This window comes from Pyrgilauda ruficollis, unplaced genomic scaffold (genome assembly GCF_017590135.1).
Source record: "Pyrgilauda ruficollis isolate IOZ18807 unplaced genomic scaffold, ASM1759013v1 scaffold149, whole genome shotgun sequence".
NCBI classification, from domain to species: Eukaryota; Metazoa; Chordata; class Aves; order Passeriformes; family Passeridae; genus Pyrgilauda; species Pyrgilauda ruficollis.
In genome coordinates this window covers 42,395-58,376 of record NW_024513543.1, presented here as the reverse complement: position 1 = coordinate 58,376, position 15,982 = coordinate 42,395, and the positions used below count along the sequence as shown (strand labels likewise).

The window sequence follows — 15,982 nt, the reverse complement described above, 5'->3', positions numbered from 1 at the left end:
GAACTGATGGGACACAAGTGACAGGACAGAGGGGATAGAACCCAAGTGAGGGGACAGGAGTGACAGGACAGAGGGAACAGAACTGAGTGATGGGACACCAGTGAGGACATGAGTGAGAGGACACAAATGGCAGAACCTGAATGACAGAACCCAAGTGACAGGACAGAGGTGACAGCACACGAGTGACAGAACCCGAATGACCCAATCCAAATGACAGAACCCAAGTGACATGACACGACTGACAGGGCACGAGTGACAGAACCCGAATGACAGAATCCAGGTGACAGGACAGAGGTGACAGCGCACGAGTGAGAGCGCACGACCGCCCCTGCAGTTCCTCCCCCGCTCGCTGGGGGCGCCCGAGCGCCGCTGCCGCGCCCTGCCGCTCTCCGCGCGCACAAGTTTGGCCCCGCGCGGCCGCCGTCCGGCCCGCGCCCCGCCCGCTGCCGCCATATTTTGGCCGCCGCCGCCACCACCGGAGCCGCCGCCGCAGCCGCCGCGATGGGTGAGGGCCGTGAGGGGCGGGCGCGGCCCGGGGAGCTCCGGGCACGGCCGAGGGGGTGGGGCGGAGCCGGAGAAGCCGTCCCGAGGTCGGGCAGCGCGCACAGCCCATCCGCCCCGCGCTGCCGCCGCCCTCGCCTCTCACCGGCGTCCCGGGCGCTCCCGGGGCTGAGGGCGGCGGGGCCGGCGCGGCCGCTGAGTCATCCCGGGGCTGCTGCTGAGGGTCTGGGGGTCTTGGGGGGCTCTCGGTGAGGGAGGCCTGGGGGTTGTGACCGCTTCGGGCAGCGCCAGCAGCGCCTTTGGGGAGCTCCGGGTGGGGCGGGAGCTGCGGGGGGTTAAGGGTGAAGTACCCCCGGTGTGGGGTGCCAGGGTGAAATACCCCCGGTGTGGGGTGCCAGGGCGAGGTACCCCGGGTTTGGAGGTGCCAGGATGAAATACGCGGGTGTGGGGGTTAAGGGTGAAATACCCCGGGTTTGGGGGTGCCAGAGTGAGGTACCCCCGGTGTGGGGTGCCAGGGCGAGGTACCCCGGTGTGGGGGGCCAGGGTGAAATACCCTGGGTTTGGGGGTGCCAGGGTGACATATCCCCGGTGTGGGGTGCCAGGGCTGCAGAGCCCGGGCTTGGCGGTGCCAGGGTGAGGTACCCCGGGTTTGGGGGTGTCAGAGCTGCAGTGCCTGGGTTTGGGTGCGATAGGCTGGGTTTGGGGTGCCAGGGCTGCTAGAGCCTAGGTTTGGGGGCGCCAGGGTGAAATACTCCGGGTTTGGGGGTCTCAGGGGTGTAGTTCCCAGATTTGGAGATGTCAGGGCTCCAAGATCCCGGGTTTGGGGATGCCGGGGCTGCACATCCCGTGTTTGAGGGTGTCAGGGTGAAGTGCGCCAGGTTTGGGGGTGCCAGGGCTCCAAGAGCCTGGCTTTGGGGATGCCAGGGCGAGATACCCGGGGTTTGGGGGTGCCAGGGTGGAATACCCCGGGTTTGGGGGTGCCAGGGCTCCAAAAGCCCGGGTTTGGGGGTGCCAGGGCTGCAGTGCCCGGATTTGGAGGTGAGAGCTGTGAGTCCGGTTTTGGGGTGTCCCTGCTGTCCCTTTGGGGTGTTTGGGGCTCGCCTGGCTGTCAGATCTCTGCTCTGTTGAAATTCAGTTCAGTTCTGACCTCCCCCAGAGCTCGGGGTTCACGTGAGAACCCCCCAAACCTCTCCTGGGTGCTGCTAACCCAGCGGGGCTCTGGCTCTTGGGATTTTTATTAAAATGCAGCCTGAGCCCTCAGTGTCACCGTGGCTGTCCCTGTGTCACCGTGGGTGGCAGGACACCCCTGGCAAGGGATGGCATCTGTGGCAGGCAGCTCTCTGTCCCCTGCAAATAAATCCCAGCTTGGTGTTCTCCTTCAAAAAATGCTTTTTGGTTTGATGTGGGAGGTCCCACCTCGGGGAGGAAAGGTGGATTTTATTTTGTTTTATTTTATTTATTTATTTATATTTTGTTGAGGGTTCCTGTTTGGTTTGGAAGGATGAGGTGAAAAAGCCAAACCTATAACAGCCGTGCTTTCCTTAAAATTGAGTGAGGATCTTCCGGAAATAAAGATTAAAATGTTTCAATTTTCCACATGCAATGTTGTCTTTTAACCAGAGCTGCTTCAGAAGCTTAATGGCTTTCAAGTGGCAAGTTTAGGTTGGATATTGGGAAGAAATTCTTCCCTGTGAGGGGCTGGGATGGATTTCCCTGAGAAGCTGTGGCTGGAATTATCCCAGGCCAGGTTGGACAGAGCTTGGAGCAGCCTGGGACAGTGGAAGATGTCCCTGCCCATGGCAGGGGTGGCACTGGATGAGTTTTTAGCTCCTTCCAAACCAGGGAATCTTCAAAAATGCTCTGTGATCCTTTAAAAACGATAATTTTAAAATGATTTTGCATGTCAGCATCTCACCAGGAACTTTTCTGCCCCCTCCAAACCCTCCTGTGGTGCTCCAGGAGAAGTCAGTGACCACGTCTGTGTGTGGCTGCTGCACCTCCCAGCCCTGGACAGCTTGGAAAAATTAATTTATGGCTTCAGATGTAAAAGCTGGACTGGCAGCTCTGAGGAGAAAAATGTCCTTGGGCCTGGTGGGAATGTCTGGAAATTCTTGGGGCAGTTTTGTGTGGAGCTGAGGAGTTTGTGCACAGGAGCTTCCCCACCCCTGTAAGAGTTGAATATCCCCCTTGTTTGAATTATCCTCATGTAACTTTATTATTTTTAAACAAGCTAAGGCTGGTTTTTAAATTATTTTAAGTTAATGATGCTGTTGGAAATTGTCATCAGTTCGTTCCTCGTTTGCCATGCAAATGACATCTTTAAATGTCTTTAACCCACGGAGCAGTGTTAATGCTCAATTCTCAATAAAACCCCCGTGGCTGATGAATTTAACAGTTAATTGGCTGCTTTGCTTTGTTTGCTTTAGTTCAGCAGAGCAAACATGAACTTTGTCAAGGGGGAGAGTTTGATCATTAAAATCCTGCAAGAGTGAAAGTCCTGATTCCTTCAGGCTTTTAGTCCTGGTGAGGTGCAGGTCAATCTGCTTAGCAAATCACACAGTCCTGTTTGTTTCTGAGGCAAAGCACACAGATTTATTGGAATTTTATATCCCCCTGTAATTATCTCTGAGTGTTTCTGCTCGGTTTTAACCTGGAACTCTCCTGGGTCGACTTTGAGTGGGTTCAGTTGAAGTTTTTCCCTGTTTTAGTGACTGTTCTCAGCTGGCACTTGTGCTTGATCAGTCCATTTTAAAGGAAATCTGACTGGATAAACCAACTGGAAGAGAACTTATTGGGATGAAAAGATCCAATTTTGGGATGAAAAGATCCAGTCAGAGTAGGAAGCTTTGAGAACTGGGCTGAGGAGTGCTGGGTTCTTTTTCCAGCAGGGCAGGGACATTCCAGAAAGATTCCTAATTTTGTTTTAACCCTGGGCAAGAGCAGCAAACGCTGCCTGCCAGTGAATTTCCCCCAAAGAGAACTTTTTGCTTGTCCCTTCCCCCTGGCAGCGCCGCACATTCCAGCGGTGATTTCACATCCCCGGCTGCCAGGGAGCCGCGGGGATCGGGGATTTACCGGGGATCGGGGATTTACCGGGATTTACCGGCACAGCGAGCCGGGGCCAGCCTGCTCAGGACAGCTCTGCGGGGCTTTGATGCTGCCAAACACCCCAAAAACCCCCGGGAGAACAAAGCAGAGCTGCCCCACTGGCAGCACAGCAGAATTCTGCTGCTTTTCCAGGGTTTCACTGCAGCTGGGCGAGTTCCAGGGTTGTAGGCACAGCCAGAGTTGGGATTATTTAACAGGATTTTTTTTTTTTTTTGTGTATGTGTAGCTGTTCTCCTGCTTCAGCATTTGCTGTGTCTTCTGAGCAAACAAAGTGAATTTTTTCCTTTTATATTTTTTCTGTTCTCCTGCTTCATTTGCTTGTGTCTTCTGAGCAAACAAAGTGAATTTTTTCCTTTTATATTTTTTCTATTAATTCACTGAAAAACTGTCAGTCACAGTTAAAAAAAAAAAAAGTGGTTTTGATGATTTCTGCTAGCAACTCAGAGCTGTTCTTTTACACATTAATTCAGCTACTTTTATGTAGTTATTCATCTGATTTGTACTTAAGTAGTACAGATGATTTAGTCTTCTTTTTCTAGAGTTTCATTTCACTTAATAAAGTTGTCCTGGACACATTTTTCTTTTCTGGAAGAGTCCTCTGGAGATGTTAATGATGGTAGGAAGAGATGGGAGGATCCTCTGGGATTTCAGGGAATTGGAGATATATGAGGAACGAGGTGAAACTCAGCAATTCACTCCATTTATTTTGCTGCAATTTGTCTAATTGAGAGGAGTTTAAATTGTAAATCACCAACTTTATCCCATCCCAGGGAAAACTTTGGTGGAAAGGGCCTTTAGAGGTCACCTGAGAGCTGGGAATGTCCCCAGCGGGCACTAATTGGCAGATTAGCGCTGCTGAAGTTCCTCCAGTGTATTTATTTATTTCCACTTGCATCATTCCCCGAGCAGGGAGCAGCTGTCAGCCCTGCTGGCCGGGCTGTGAGTTCAGAGCCACCTTTGGAAGATTCCCTGTGGAATGTTCCCTGTGGGAAGGGACGTTTTGGCTCCGAAAGAGCCGTGTCAGGTCTGGCAGTGCCTTGGCCCTGACTCTGCAGTGACTCAGCTCCCAGGGCTCCAGCAGCAGCTGAAGAAAAGGTTGGAAGCAAATCTTGCAGAAAATCGGGAAGAGGCAGGCTTGGATTCCCCACCAGCAGCATCCAGAAGCTGTTAAGAGTAACAACTCTGGATTTTACAGTTTCCTGCTGTAGCTTGTGCTGCATTTACAGGGATTTGAGTGCCCTGCTGAGCCTTCAAAGTCAAACTTTCACCCCGTTTTTCCTTTCTTTTAAGTGGGAAATACCTTCTCATCCTCCAATTTATGAGTGTGGCTGCTTGGGCTCGTAATTCTTTGACAGCTGGAGGATTTTTTTTTCCCTCAGTGAAGGCAAGAGGGGCCAAATTTCTTCCAGCTCCTGAGGAGGTTTCCTTTGCACAGGAAGTTGGGAAGGTGTTCAGTTCAGTTTCATCCTTAAGTTTGAAATGCAAATACTGTTTTGTTTTTTGGGGTTTTTTTAAATTTCTTTTTTATTTTTTGCTGGAGCTGTAAAAGAAGTTCATTAATCCAGGGAGCTACAAAAGGCACAACTGGGGGAACTGTGGGGCTCCTAAAGCAGAAGGGATGTTTTGTCCAAGCTGGATCAGAACTTTTAAAATTGAATTAATCTTGCAAGAGTTGTTGTTTTTCGAGTGAAATCTCTCAGTTCAGTGCCCTCTGGCACTTCTGTAAAAGCAAAGTGAAAATCTCTGCCTGGAGTCTCTTCCTTAGGAGCAGAGGATTCCTTCCCCATTCCTGAGAGCCCAGATGCTCCCAGACCCTGATTAATGGGTTTGGGGATATTCCCACAGATGGAATTGGAGTTCAGAGGTAACACAAATGCTTGGTACAGAAACATTCCAAACGCAGAGTTTGTCCTGCTGTGTTTCATTCCATGGGTTTGGTCCTGCTGCAGTCCAGAGCTCCCTGTGAGGTCCTGATCCTGCATTTTTCCCACCCGTTGCCATGGAAACGGGCTGGAATGTCCCAAATCAGCATTCTCCTGCCATTAAAACCCTGCCAGAGATGATGGGCTGGGGGGAAAAAAAACCAATGGAAATCATCTGCAGGAATAAACTGTGGGAGAAAAAGCAGGGAATTTCGTGACAAGCAGCCCTGAAGAGTTCGAGTTCTCTTTGGGGTTTCCCTGCAGGATGAGAGTTCTTGATGCTCTGGGACAAAAAAAAACCTTAAAGGACGAGGTGCTGAGTGCTCCTGAGTGTGGCTGGTCCTGGCACAGCTGAGTTTGGAGGCAGCTGAGCTGTCATGTGTCCCTTGGCTATTTATGGCCCTGCCTGGTGATCCTGGGCATCCTCACTTCTCCTTCCTCCTTTTCTTCAAAAGCACCTTTTAATTGGAGGCTTTGCTTTCCAAAAGGAGCATTAAAATTCTTAATTTGTTTGGAGATCTAAGCTGTCAGCTCTTACTCTTCCCTGTGGCTGCATGAGCCACAATGGGGTGGAAATACAAATAAAAACATAACAGTGGTGCTTAAATACATTTTCTGAATGAAAATTGACACCTGGCTTTTGTCTGGTCAGATACAAACCCCTAAAGTCTGTAGATTTCTCTCTTTTTTGGTGTCTTTTTAGCTGGTTTTGGGAAATCAAAGAACTGAAAGTGTTTTGTTTCCTCTCCTGTTAAAATATATTTTTTTCCTGTTGTTTTCTCTCTCCTTAGTAATGAAAAGCTGGATGCTTGTATTTAGTAATGTTTTTTCTTGGGTTGGCTGTGGGCTTTTGGGTCTGACACTTCTCCAGTTGATCTTGGAAGGGCTCCAGAGTGGCTGGAGGTTGTTGATAAGTGGGACTGAAACTTTCTGTGAGCCACGGGGCTGAGGGTGCCTCAGGCTTGAAATAAGGAGGAGATAAAACTGCAAACTTCCTCCTGGCAGCTGGGAAAAACCAAAAATGTTTGTTTTCAAATGAGTTCTGAAGGAGTAACTTGGTTCAGGGCTAGCTGAGCCTCTGAGGTTTGTGCTGAGAAAGGCAAAAATGTGCAAATAATGTCAGAAATGGGAGAGTTTGGGGAGTTCCTGCCCTGCTCAAAGCAGGGGGTTCCAGCTGGGGCAGTCAGGGGTTGCCACCCTTCCCTGCTTCAGTTACAGCTTGGCCCTGGCTGCCTTCAGCTGTGCCAAAAACTGGAATGTCCCTTCCCTGAGTGGGAGGGAGAAAAAACAGACTGGGAGGGAAACTCTGGAGGAATGAGGGTGGAATTGCTGCATTTGTCAGAAGTGGGTCAGGGCCTGAACACCCTCACCTACAGCTCTGCTCTGTTGTTGTTACAAACTCCATTCCTTCACTCTGCTGGGGTTGTGCTCTCTGGGAGTAAATACCTGGGGAAAAATGCTGTGCTGCTATTTGGGAAATAGGAATTCCTGCTGAAAACCGAGGGCACTTGGAGTAAATAAAGGAATTCCATCTGGTTATCCCGTGCCTTGTGGGAAGAGCACACAGGAGCAGTGGCAGGAGCCCTGAGGCAGAATTCCTCCTGTTTTCACAGAAAACTATCGAATGAAGAGCTACAAGAACAAAGCCCTAAACCCCGAGGAGATGCGCAGGAGGAGAGAGGAGGAGGGGATCCAGCTGCGCAAACAGAAACGGGAGCAGCAGGTACTCAGTGAGCTCACCCCTCAGCAGGCTGGGTCAGCCCTAGCACAGCCCAGTCTGCAGCCTTCGAGGATCTGTGCATTAAAGTTTGTTTACAGTCTTCATTTTTCCTGTTTTTACTGAGATCTTGCAGCAGGTACTCCCTGAGCTCCCCCCTCTGAGCAGGCTGGTTCAGCTCTAACACAGCCCAGAGTCTGCAGCCTTCGAGGATCTGGGCATTAAAGGTTGTTTGCAGTCATTTTTCCTGTTTTGACTGAGATCTGAGCTCCCCACTCTGAGCAGGCTGGGTCAGCCCTAACACAGCCCAGAGTCTGCAGCCTTCCAGGATGTGTGCATTAAAATTTGTTTGCAGTCTTTATTTTTTCTGTTCTGAGATCTTGCAGCAGGTAACTCACCTGGAGCAGGCTGTGTCAGCCTTAACTGCTGCACTCTTCAAGGATCTGTGCATTAAAGTTTGTTTGCAATCATTTTTTCTGTTCTGAGGTCTTGCTATTTTCTCTTTTTCTCTCTAGACCCAGCTCACATGGAGAGCTTCCCAAGCATTTTGTTCTTGGGCTACTACTTGAGTTTTTTGTTGTGTTGTTTTTTTCCTTTTGTTGTTCATAGATCCTTGATTTTAAAGGTGGTGTTGGGTTTTTTTAGATATAATTAGTAGGTGGGATTATTTCCTGGAGAAACAGGAAGAGCAAGTGAAAGTATGGCCTTAACCCTGGGTGTGTTTCTTTTTTGGAAGACGAGGTGATTCCCAAGTGCTATGTCTGGAACTAAATATTTACTTTATTAGCACCTTATCCAAGCTACTTTTTTGCCCAGTTTTCCTGATTTTGGTCAAATTCTGCACTTGCCTTCCCTGGTGGCTCAGTGATTTGGGCATTTGCATATCTGAGAGCAAGAATTAGCCCTTAGCTTGTGTGCCAGACTAACCCTGGGAGTGCAGAGCTGCTATTAATGACCCCTTTTAATTCAGGTTACCTTCAGTCCAGGAGGGATCTTGATTCTTGAGGAACAAGAATATCGAGTTGTGGAGCCTGTTCATGGTTGCTTTCTAATAACAATCCCTGTGTTCTGCTCCCCACCAGCTCTTCAAAAGAAGGAATGTGGAGCTGATCAATGAAGATGACTCCATGTTTGACAGTCTCCTGGTGGATTCCTATGTCACTTCCACAACGTGTGGGGTAAGGTGCCTTCAGACAGATTTAATTAATTTAATTTCATGCTTTGGGGGTGGTGAGGCCCTGCAGAGATTCCCAGAGAAGCTGTGGCTGCCCCATCCCTGGAATTATCCCAGATTGGATGGGGGTTGGAGCACCCTGGGGTAGTGGAAGGTGTCCCTGCCCTTGCCACTGGGTGATCTTTAAGCTCCTTCCAACCCACACCATCCTGGGATTCTGTGCTTGCATGGAACTGCCAAAATCCAATGGTTTTATTCCCTGATTTTCAAGAATGTTTGTGTAAGTTGGTGCAGGCAGCTGGAACAGCCACAAACCTTTGGCTAAAATGCAAAGAGGAGATTTATTCCTGAGGGAAAAATTTATTCCTGAGGGATCCAGAGGGACACCAATGGAGCCATGAGCCCTGCAAAAGCTCAGCCCATGCCAGGGAATCCCCATCCTGCTACTCACTCTGATTTATCAAGGGTTATTCCCAGCTGCATGTTCCAAATCCTCCTCCAGTGTCCTTTAATTCCATTTTATCCCCTCCTCCTCTTTCATCCCATTCCCCCCACCAGCACTGCAGATGTGAACTGGAGGATCTCTGCTGTGCTGGGATCCCCAGGTTTGAATCTTGGGATTTCTGGCTAAGCCCAGATTGTAGGATGTGCTGTCTGTGATGCCTGGAATCATCTCAGGCTGAAATGAAACCATTTCTGTTCTCTGCCTCTTTTCAGGAGGGATTGATCACAGGAGAGATGGTGGAGATGCTTTTCTCAGATGACCCTGACCTACAGCTAGCAACCACTCAGAAATTCAGGAAATTACTCTCCAAAGGTAAAAATAACTCATCCCTGCTCAGGATCCAACAGAGCCTGCCTTTTACACGGGTTTGTGCACAAAAACTTTGCAGGCTGGGGGAAAAAAATATCCATAATTGAGAAATGTGATAATCTCTGGTATTGCTGATCATTGCCAGTTGTGTGATTTGTACAGAAAATCATTCTACCGAGCTGCCCTGATGAGTTCAGCCCAATTTGAGATAATTTAATTAAAACTTCAGCCTTGTTACTCCCCTGCATGAGGCCTGTTCACTCCCTGACACTGCCTTGCTGTTTCAGAGCCAAATCCTCCGATAGATGAGGTGATAAACACTCAGGGAGTGGTGGAGAGGTTCGTGGAATTCCTGAAAAGAAGTGAAAATTGCACATTACAGGTAAAGGAGAGTGTGTTATCAATTCTTCAGGGTGTGGAGCTCTTTAGCCTGTGAACCCACAGGTGCTGTGAGGGGAAAATGGTATTTTGAACCCCAAAAATGTGATCTGTAGGAGAAGACAAAACTAGTTTGTAATGCTCAGGCAAAAAAAAAAAATTAAATTGTAAATTGCTCTGAATTAAATTCTTGGAAAAATACTGGCAAAAATCACCTAATTCAGCTGCAGGAAGAAACTGTGTGAGGAAAAACTTCCATTGCTGGAGGCAGAGAGGCCAAGAAATGTTAGAAATGGGTTTGGCCAGTGCTGATCCTGCCTGGGGCAGAGGAAAGGCTTGGGTGCCTTCCTGAGATTCCTTCCAGTCCTGATTTCTGTGGAGGGGTTAAAGAGACTCCCATACATGGAATTTCATCCGAGCTGATAACTGCTTTCCTCTTTCTCCCTGCCCTCTGGCCCCAGGCCATGGACCAAAGGGGCTTCATTTCCAGGAGAAATGGATGGAAATCTGGTTTTAAACCAAAAAAGAGAAGCAAAAGCAGGGAATTCCTGCTCAGCTTCCCCTGAACTCACAGCATCTTTGGGAAATTTGGATGAAATATAGAAAATGTTCTATTTTGGGTGTTCCTGCACTGTTTCTTGCTGGGAAGTGGTTGTGGAAGAGAAATGAGGTGGTGGTGACATCTCTTGCTCATCCTTTGAACAGCTGTGGCTCTTTTATTGCTCAAGAAGATAAAATCCTTGGAGTGCTCAGGCATTATCTTCCTTTCTCTCCCAAAACCTTTGCAGCAGAATTGTAGGAATTGTAGCCAGAATTTAATGAGAGCTGTTTTGCTGGTCCAGGCTGATTTTATTCCTTTTTCTTTGCTGAATCAGGCTGATTTTATTCCTTTATTTTGCTGGTCCAGGCTGATTTTATTCCTTTATTTTTCTGAATCAGGCTGATTTTATTCCTTTATTTTTCTGAATCAGGCTGATTTTATTCCTTTATTTTTCTGAATTAGGCTGATTTCCTTTATTTTTCTGAATCAGGCTGATTTTATTCCTTTATTTTTCTGAATCAGGCTGATTTTATTCCTTTATTTTTCTGAATCAGGCTGATTTTATTCCTTTATTTTTCTGAATTAGGCTGATTTTATTCCTTTCTTTTGCTGGATCAGGCTGATTTTATTCCCATTTATCCCTCCTTTCAGTTTGAGGCTGCGTGGGCCCTGACAAACATCGCCTCGGGGACCTCCCAACAAACCAAAATAGTCATCGAGGCTGGGGCAGTTCCCATCTTTATAGAGCTCCTAAACTCTGACTTTGAGGATGTTCAGGAGCAGGTAAGGATCTCTCCTCACTTTGGGATTTTGGGGAGAACCACACGTTCAAACTGCAGTGTTTGAATGGAGTGATCCCAGCTGGCTGCAGAGCACAGATTGTTGCCTGGAACTGCAGGAAATTTGCTTTCTCAGCACACTGTCTGTCTCTCCCTCTCAGAAAATGAATGCTGAAGCTGTTGCTGTTTCCTTTCAGGCTGTCTGGGCATTGGGGAACATTGCTGGAGACAGCTCTGTGTGTAGAGATTATGTCCTGAACTGTGCCATTCTTCCTCCCTTGTTAATGTGAGTAGCCATGAGCAGTTCTGGGAGTGCCCTTGTACCAGGGAGCAGGGCTGGAGCTGGGCCACGGATTGCCTGGGGATCCAACCTGCTTCAGAGGAGTGGGAATCTGTGGAGAACATTCCTTACAGATTCCCTGGCACTCTGGGATCTCTGGGACTGAAAGCTCTGGTTCTCAGTGGGATTCTATGGATAACATTCCTTACAGAGCTCCTGGCAGTGCTTGGATCTCTGGGAGTCATACCTGGTTCAGAGGAGTGGGAATCTGTGGAGAACATTCCTTACAGGTTCCCAGGGAATCAAAGCCTTGGTTCTGAATGGGAATCTGTGGAGAACATTCCTTACAGGTTCCCAGGGAATCAAAGCTCTGATTCTGAATGGGAATCTGTGGATAACATTCCTTACAGAGTCCCTGGCACTCTGGGATCTCTGGGACTGAAAGCTCTGGTTCTCAGTGGGATTCTATGGATAACATTCCTTACAGAGTCCCTGGCACTGTGAGATCCCTGGGAATCACCTGCCTCAGAGGAGTGGGATTTTGTGGATAACATTCCTTACAGATTGCTTGTCACTCTGGGATTCCTGGGAATCAAACCTCTGCCTCAGAGGGATGGGATTCTGTGGCTAAAACTCCTCCGTGCTGCTCTGGGGTGCTGCTCCTTCTGGAGTCACAGGGTGTCCCTCAGCTCCTGCTCTCTGCTTGGGCTGTGGATTTTTTTGGGGTTGGAGTAGGATCAGGTCTCTCACACCACCTCCCTCAGTGTGTTGATAATGAGTTCTGTCAGGCCTGGGCTCTCGTTGCTCTGGCAAGAATTAATGTTCATCCCACCCTGGAAAAGTGAGGTTTTTGTCCCAAATGGCAGATTTTGCTGCTCCTGGTGTCAGCCTGACTCCTCACCCCACTGGACTCACTCTGAGCTCAGACTGAGCAGTTTGTGTCACTTGGTGGTGACTGGGAGTGTCTTCCTGGGCTGAACAGGAGCTAAATGTTTCAGTTTTAATTCTTTTGGTTCCCTCTGCTTCCACATCAAGGACAATAATCCCTGGTAATTCTCTGTTCAGGCTCCTCACCACGTCCACCAGGCTGACAATGACACGAAATGCTGTCTGGGCCTTGTCAAACCTGTGCAGAGGGAAGAGTCCACCTCCTGAATTTGATAAGGTGAGAAGAAATGCCCTGTTGGCAGCCAGGAGGTGGGGAGACACCCAGTTAAGAGGCTTGTCTGAGTTATTTTGGGCTGTTGAACTCGAGGAGGACACAGGATGAGGCTTTTCCTCCTGAGAGTGATCTGCATGTTTAATTTTTCCCAACCTTTCTGCTGCACCCCTCAAATGATGGGCAGGCCCAGGCTTCCCTAGAAAGTTTCTATAAACAATTTTCTTAAGAACTCTGGAATTTTGAGACTTCAATTACGATCAACAGCTATTCTGAGACCTGGAAATGCTAAAAACCAGAATTCCTGTGAGCTGTGGTATCTTGCCTTCCCCTGTCTAGGGAACCTAACTAAAGGTCCTGCTGGCTCTTCAGGTATCTCATCCTCCTTTGGCAACACAAAAATCTTTTTTAAAAAGTGAAAACGTTCTGCTTTAAGTGAAAACCCACTAAATATCAAAGCTGGGAAGCCTGTGGTAAGGGGTGAAATCTGAATTGAGTGTAAATATAAATCCACTTATAAATAATTGAGATGAACTTGGTCTGAACATTGAAAGTCAGAAATGGAGCAGAGCTCTTTAACAGGAGCTCCCAGGGTAACTCCTCAGTATAATTTAACTCCTCAGTGTAATTTAAATGTAGCAACCAAGCTGCTGAGGTGGCTTTGGAGCTGTGGGAAGAAGGGATCTGTGGCCGTGCAGAGCTTGTCCTGAGCAGTCAGCAGGAGCAGGAGGTGTTTGCCTGCAGCTGTGGTGGTCCTGGCCTGGTGACTAACCCTGGGTGGTGGCTGTTGTTGCAGGTGTCTCCCTGCCTGCCAGTGTTGTCCCGATTGTTGTTCAACAGTGACTCTGACCTGCTGGCAGATGCGTGCTGGGCTCTGTCCTACCTGTCCGATGGTCCCAACGAGAAGATCCAGGCTGTGGTGGACTCAGGGGTGTGCAGGAGGCTGGTGGAGCTCTTAATGTGAGTATCTGTCAGGAGGCTGAGTGGCAATCCATCTAAATCCAACCAAATCCCACCAAAGCTCCCGTGCACACGGGATCCAGGCAGCTGAGCTGGCCCAGGAGGGTCTGGAGCAGGTTCACAGCTGGGATTTGCTGGCTTGGCTTCCTGAGCTGAAGATTTTCCAGTTCTATGAAAAGATACCTGTGTTGGTCTCAACATCTGCCCCAAAATTACAAATTCACTGATAAAAGAAACATTATCCCTATAAATTTCTGAAATTCAACCAATTTTTGAGCATGGCCCAGCTGCACAGACAACTGGGAAGAACTTTCTCCTTCCCAGATTTCCTTAATGATTGCAGAGTGTTGTGTGCTCTTAAACTTCAGATGGAAGCCTGGTTATGAGGCAAATCCAAAAACAGTGGCTAGGAGAAATCAGCTTGGCTTTGTTTCTCCAAAATTTGTATGGAGAAGGGGATGGAGTCAGGATGCAAAGGATCAAACTGTGTTGCAGCTTTGTTTTCAGTGGCTTGATGCTGTTCTGTATGGCAGGGGATGGAATCCTAAGGAAATCATGCAGATGGGATCATGGGGAGGGAACATGCTGAATATCCCAGTGATCTGATGGAGCTGGGTTTGTCTTTGCACACTTCTCCTGCAGGCACAACGATTACAAAGTGGCCTCTCCAGCTCTTCGAGCAGTTGGCAACATCGTGACAGGGGATGACATCCAGACCCAGGTGAGAGGAGAGGAATTTCCTGCAGGGAATGCAGTGCCTGGCACTGGTGATCTCACTTGTGCTTCCTTTTCCCCCAAAGGTGATTCTAAACTGCTCAGCCCTGCCTTGCCTGCTCCATTTATTGAGCAGTCCCAAGGAATCCATCAGGAAAGAGGCGTGCTGGACCATATCCAACATCACAGCAGGCAACAGAGCACAAATCCAGGTACAGTCTTCCCCAGCCTGCCTGCAGTGATCCCAGATTCCAAGCTCAGCATTAAGGATTGGCAACTTTTTCCTTTCCCTGACCCTTAGAGGCTGGATTGGTTCACTTCTCTCATTCTGCAGCAATTTGCAAATTTGCTGCTGCCAAACGAGCTAAAAAATGGGGAATGCAGCAGCACATGGACTGACCCCACGGGCTGGATCACTGGAATTAGAGCAGACACAGCCCCTGTTTCTCCATCCTCAATCCCTTGGAAGAGCTGGAGCTCCTTGAGGTTTAATTACCCTTTTCCTGACCTCCACAAGCAGAACAGAGCTTTGAGCATTCCCCCACTGTTGCTGCAATTCCAGGAGTTGTCTGCTATGCTGGTCATGGAGTATCTGCTTTTAATAGGATTTGGCTGAGGAATAAACCACAGCAATCCCTTCGTCTTGGAATTGGGATCTGGATGTGGGGGTTTCTTTCAGGAAGTCTTCAGGGAAGTGCAGTGATCCCAGATTCCAAGCTCAGCATTAAGGATTGGCAGCTTCTTCCTTTCCCTGACCCTTAGAGGCTGGATTGGTTCACTTCTCTCATTCTGCAGCAATTTGCAAATTTGCTGCTGCCAAACGAGCTAAAAAATGGGGAATGCAGCAGCACATGGACTGACCCCACGGGCTGGATCACTGGAATTAGAGCAGATACAGCCCCTGTTTCTCCATCCTCAATCCCTTGGAAGAGCTGGAGCTCCTTGAGGTTTAATTACCCTTTTCCTGACCTCCACAAGCAGAACAGAGCTTTGAGCATTCCCCCAGTGTTGCTGCAATTCCAGGAGTTGTCTGCTATGCTGGTCATGGAGTATCTGCTTTTAATAGGATTTGGCTGAGGAATAAACCACAGCAATCCTTTCGTCTTGGAATTGGGATCTGGAAGTGGGGATTTCTTTCAGGAAGCCTTCAGGGAAGTGCAGTGATCCCAGATTCCAAGCTCAGCATTAAGGATTGGCAGCTTCTTCCTTTCCCTGACCCTTAGAGGCTGGATTGGTTCACTTCTCTCATTCTGCAGCAATTTGCAAATTTGCTGCTGCCAAACGAGCTAAAAAATGGGGAATGCAGCAGCACATGGACTGACCCCACGGGCTGGATCACTGGAATTAGAGCAGATACAGCCCCTGTTTCTCCATCCTCAATCCCTTGGAAGAGCTGGAGCTCCTTGAGGTTTAATTACCCTTTTCCTGACCTCCACAAGCAGAACAGAGCTTTGAGCATTCCCCCAGTGTTGGTGCAATTCCAGGAGTTGTCTGCTGTGCTGGTCATGGAGTATCTGCTTTTAACAGGATTTGGGGAATAAACCACAGCAATCCCTTCATCTTGGGAAGTTCTTCACATGGGGATCTGGAATTGGGGGTTTCTTTCAGGAAGCCTTTAGGGAAGTGCTGCCAATGCCAAGCCCTCTCCTGCCCTCTCTTCCCAGGCAGTGATAGATGCCAACATCTTCCCGGTGCTGATCGAAATCCTGCAGAAAGCAGAATTCCGCACGAGGAAAGAGGCAGCCTGGGCCATCACCAACGCCACCTCAGGAGGGACCCCTGAGCAGATCAGGTATTCCCTGGGCCATTCCTGCCTCAGTTCCTGGGAGCTTTGCCTTCAGGGGAATTTCCAGGCAAAGAAGAGACTCTGGAGAGTAACTGAGGCAGAGCTGGGTTGTAATTTGTGATTTCCTTCTGCATGAGGATAATTTAATC

At 48.7% G+C, this 15,982-nt stretch overlaps 1 protein-coding gene across 3 annotated transcripts; it reads left to right on the top strand.

Annotated features, from left to right (window-relative positions):
• Positions 1–360: 360 nt before the first annotated feature.
• On the top strand, positions 361–15,969 carry KPNA6 (karyopherin subunit alpha 6). 3 transcript variants are annotated; one of them, XM_041460822.1, is made up of 12 exons: positions 361–505; positions 7,145–7,254; positions 8,331–8,426; positions 9,140–9,239; positions 9,524–9,618; positions 10,807–10,938; positions 11,132–11,220; positions 12,280–12,379; positions 13,170–13,333; positions 13,976–14,054; positions 14,134–14,259; positions 15,712–15,969. In XM_041460822.1, the coding sequence occupies exons 1-12, from the start codon at positions 502–504 to the stop codon at positions 15,952–15,954; spliced, it is 1,338 nt and encodes a 445-aa protein (XP_041316756.1). In that variant the 5' UTR covers positions 361–501; the 3' UTR covers positions 15,955–15,969. The 3 variants fall into 3 exon arrangements, with proteins under 3 accessions (XP_041316756.1, XP_041316758.1, XP_041316757.1); XM_041460823.1 differs by lacking the exon at positions 361–505 and adding an exon at positions 599–749; XM_041460824.1 differs by lacking the exons at positions 13,976–14,054; positions 14,134–14,259; positions 15,712–15,969 and having other exon boundaries at positions 13,170–13,337.
• The last annotated feature ends 13 nt before the right edge of the window (positions 15,970–15,982 follow it).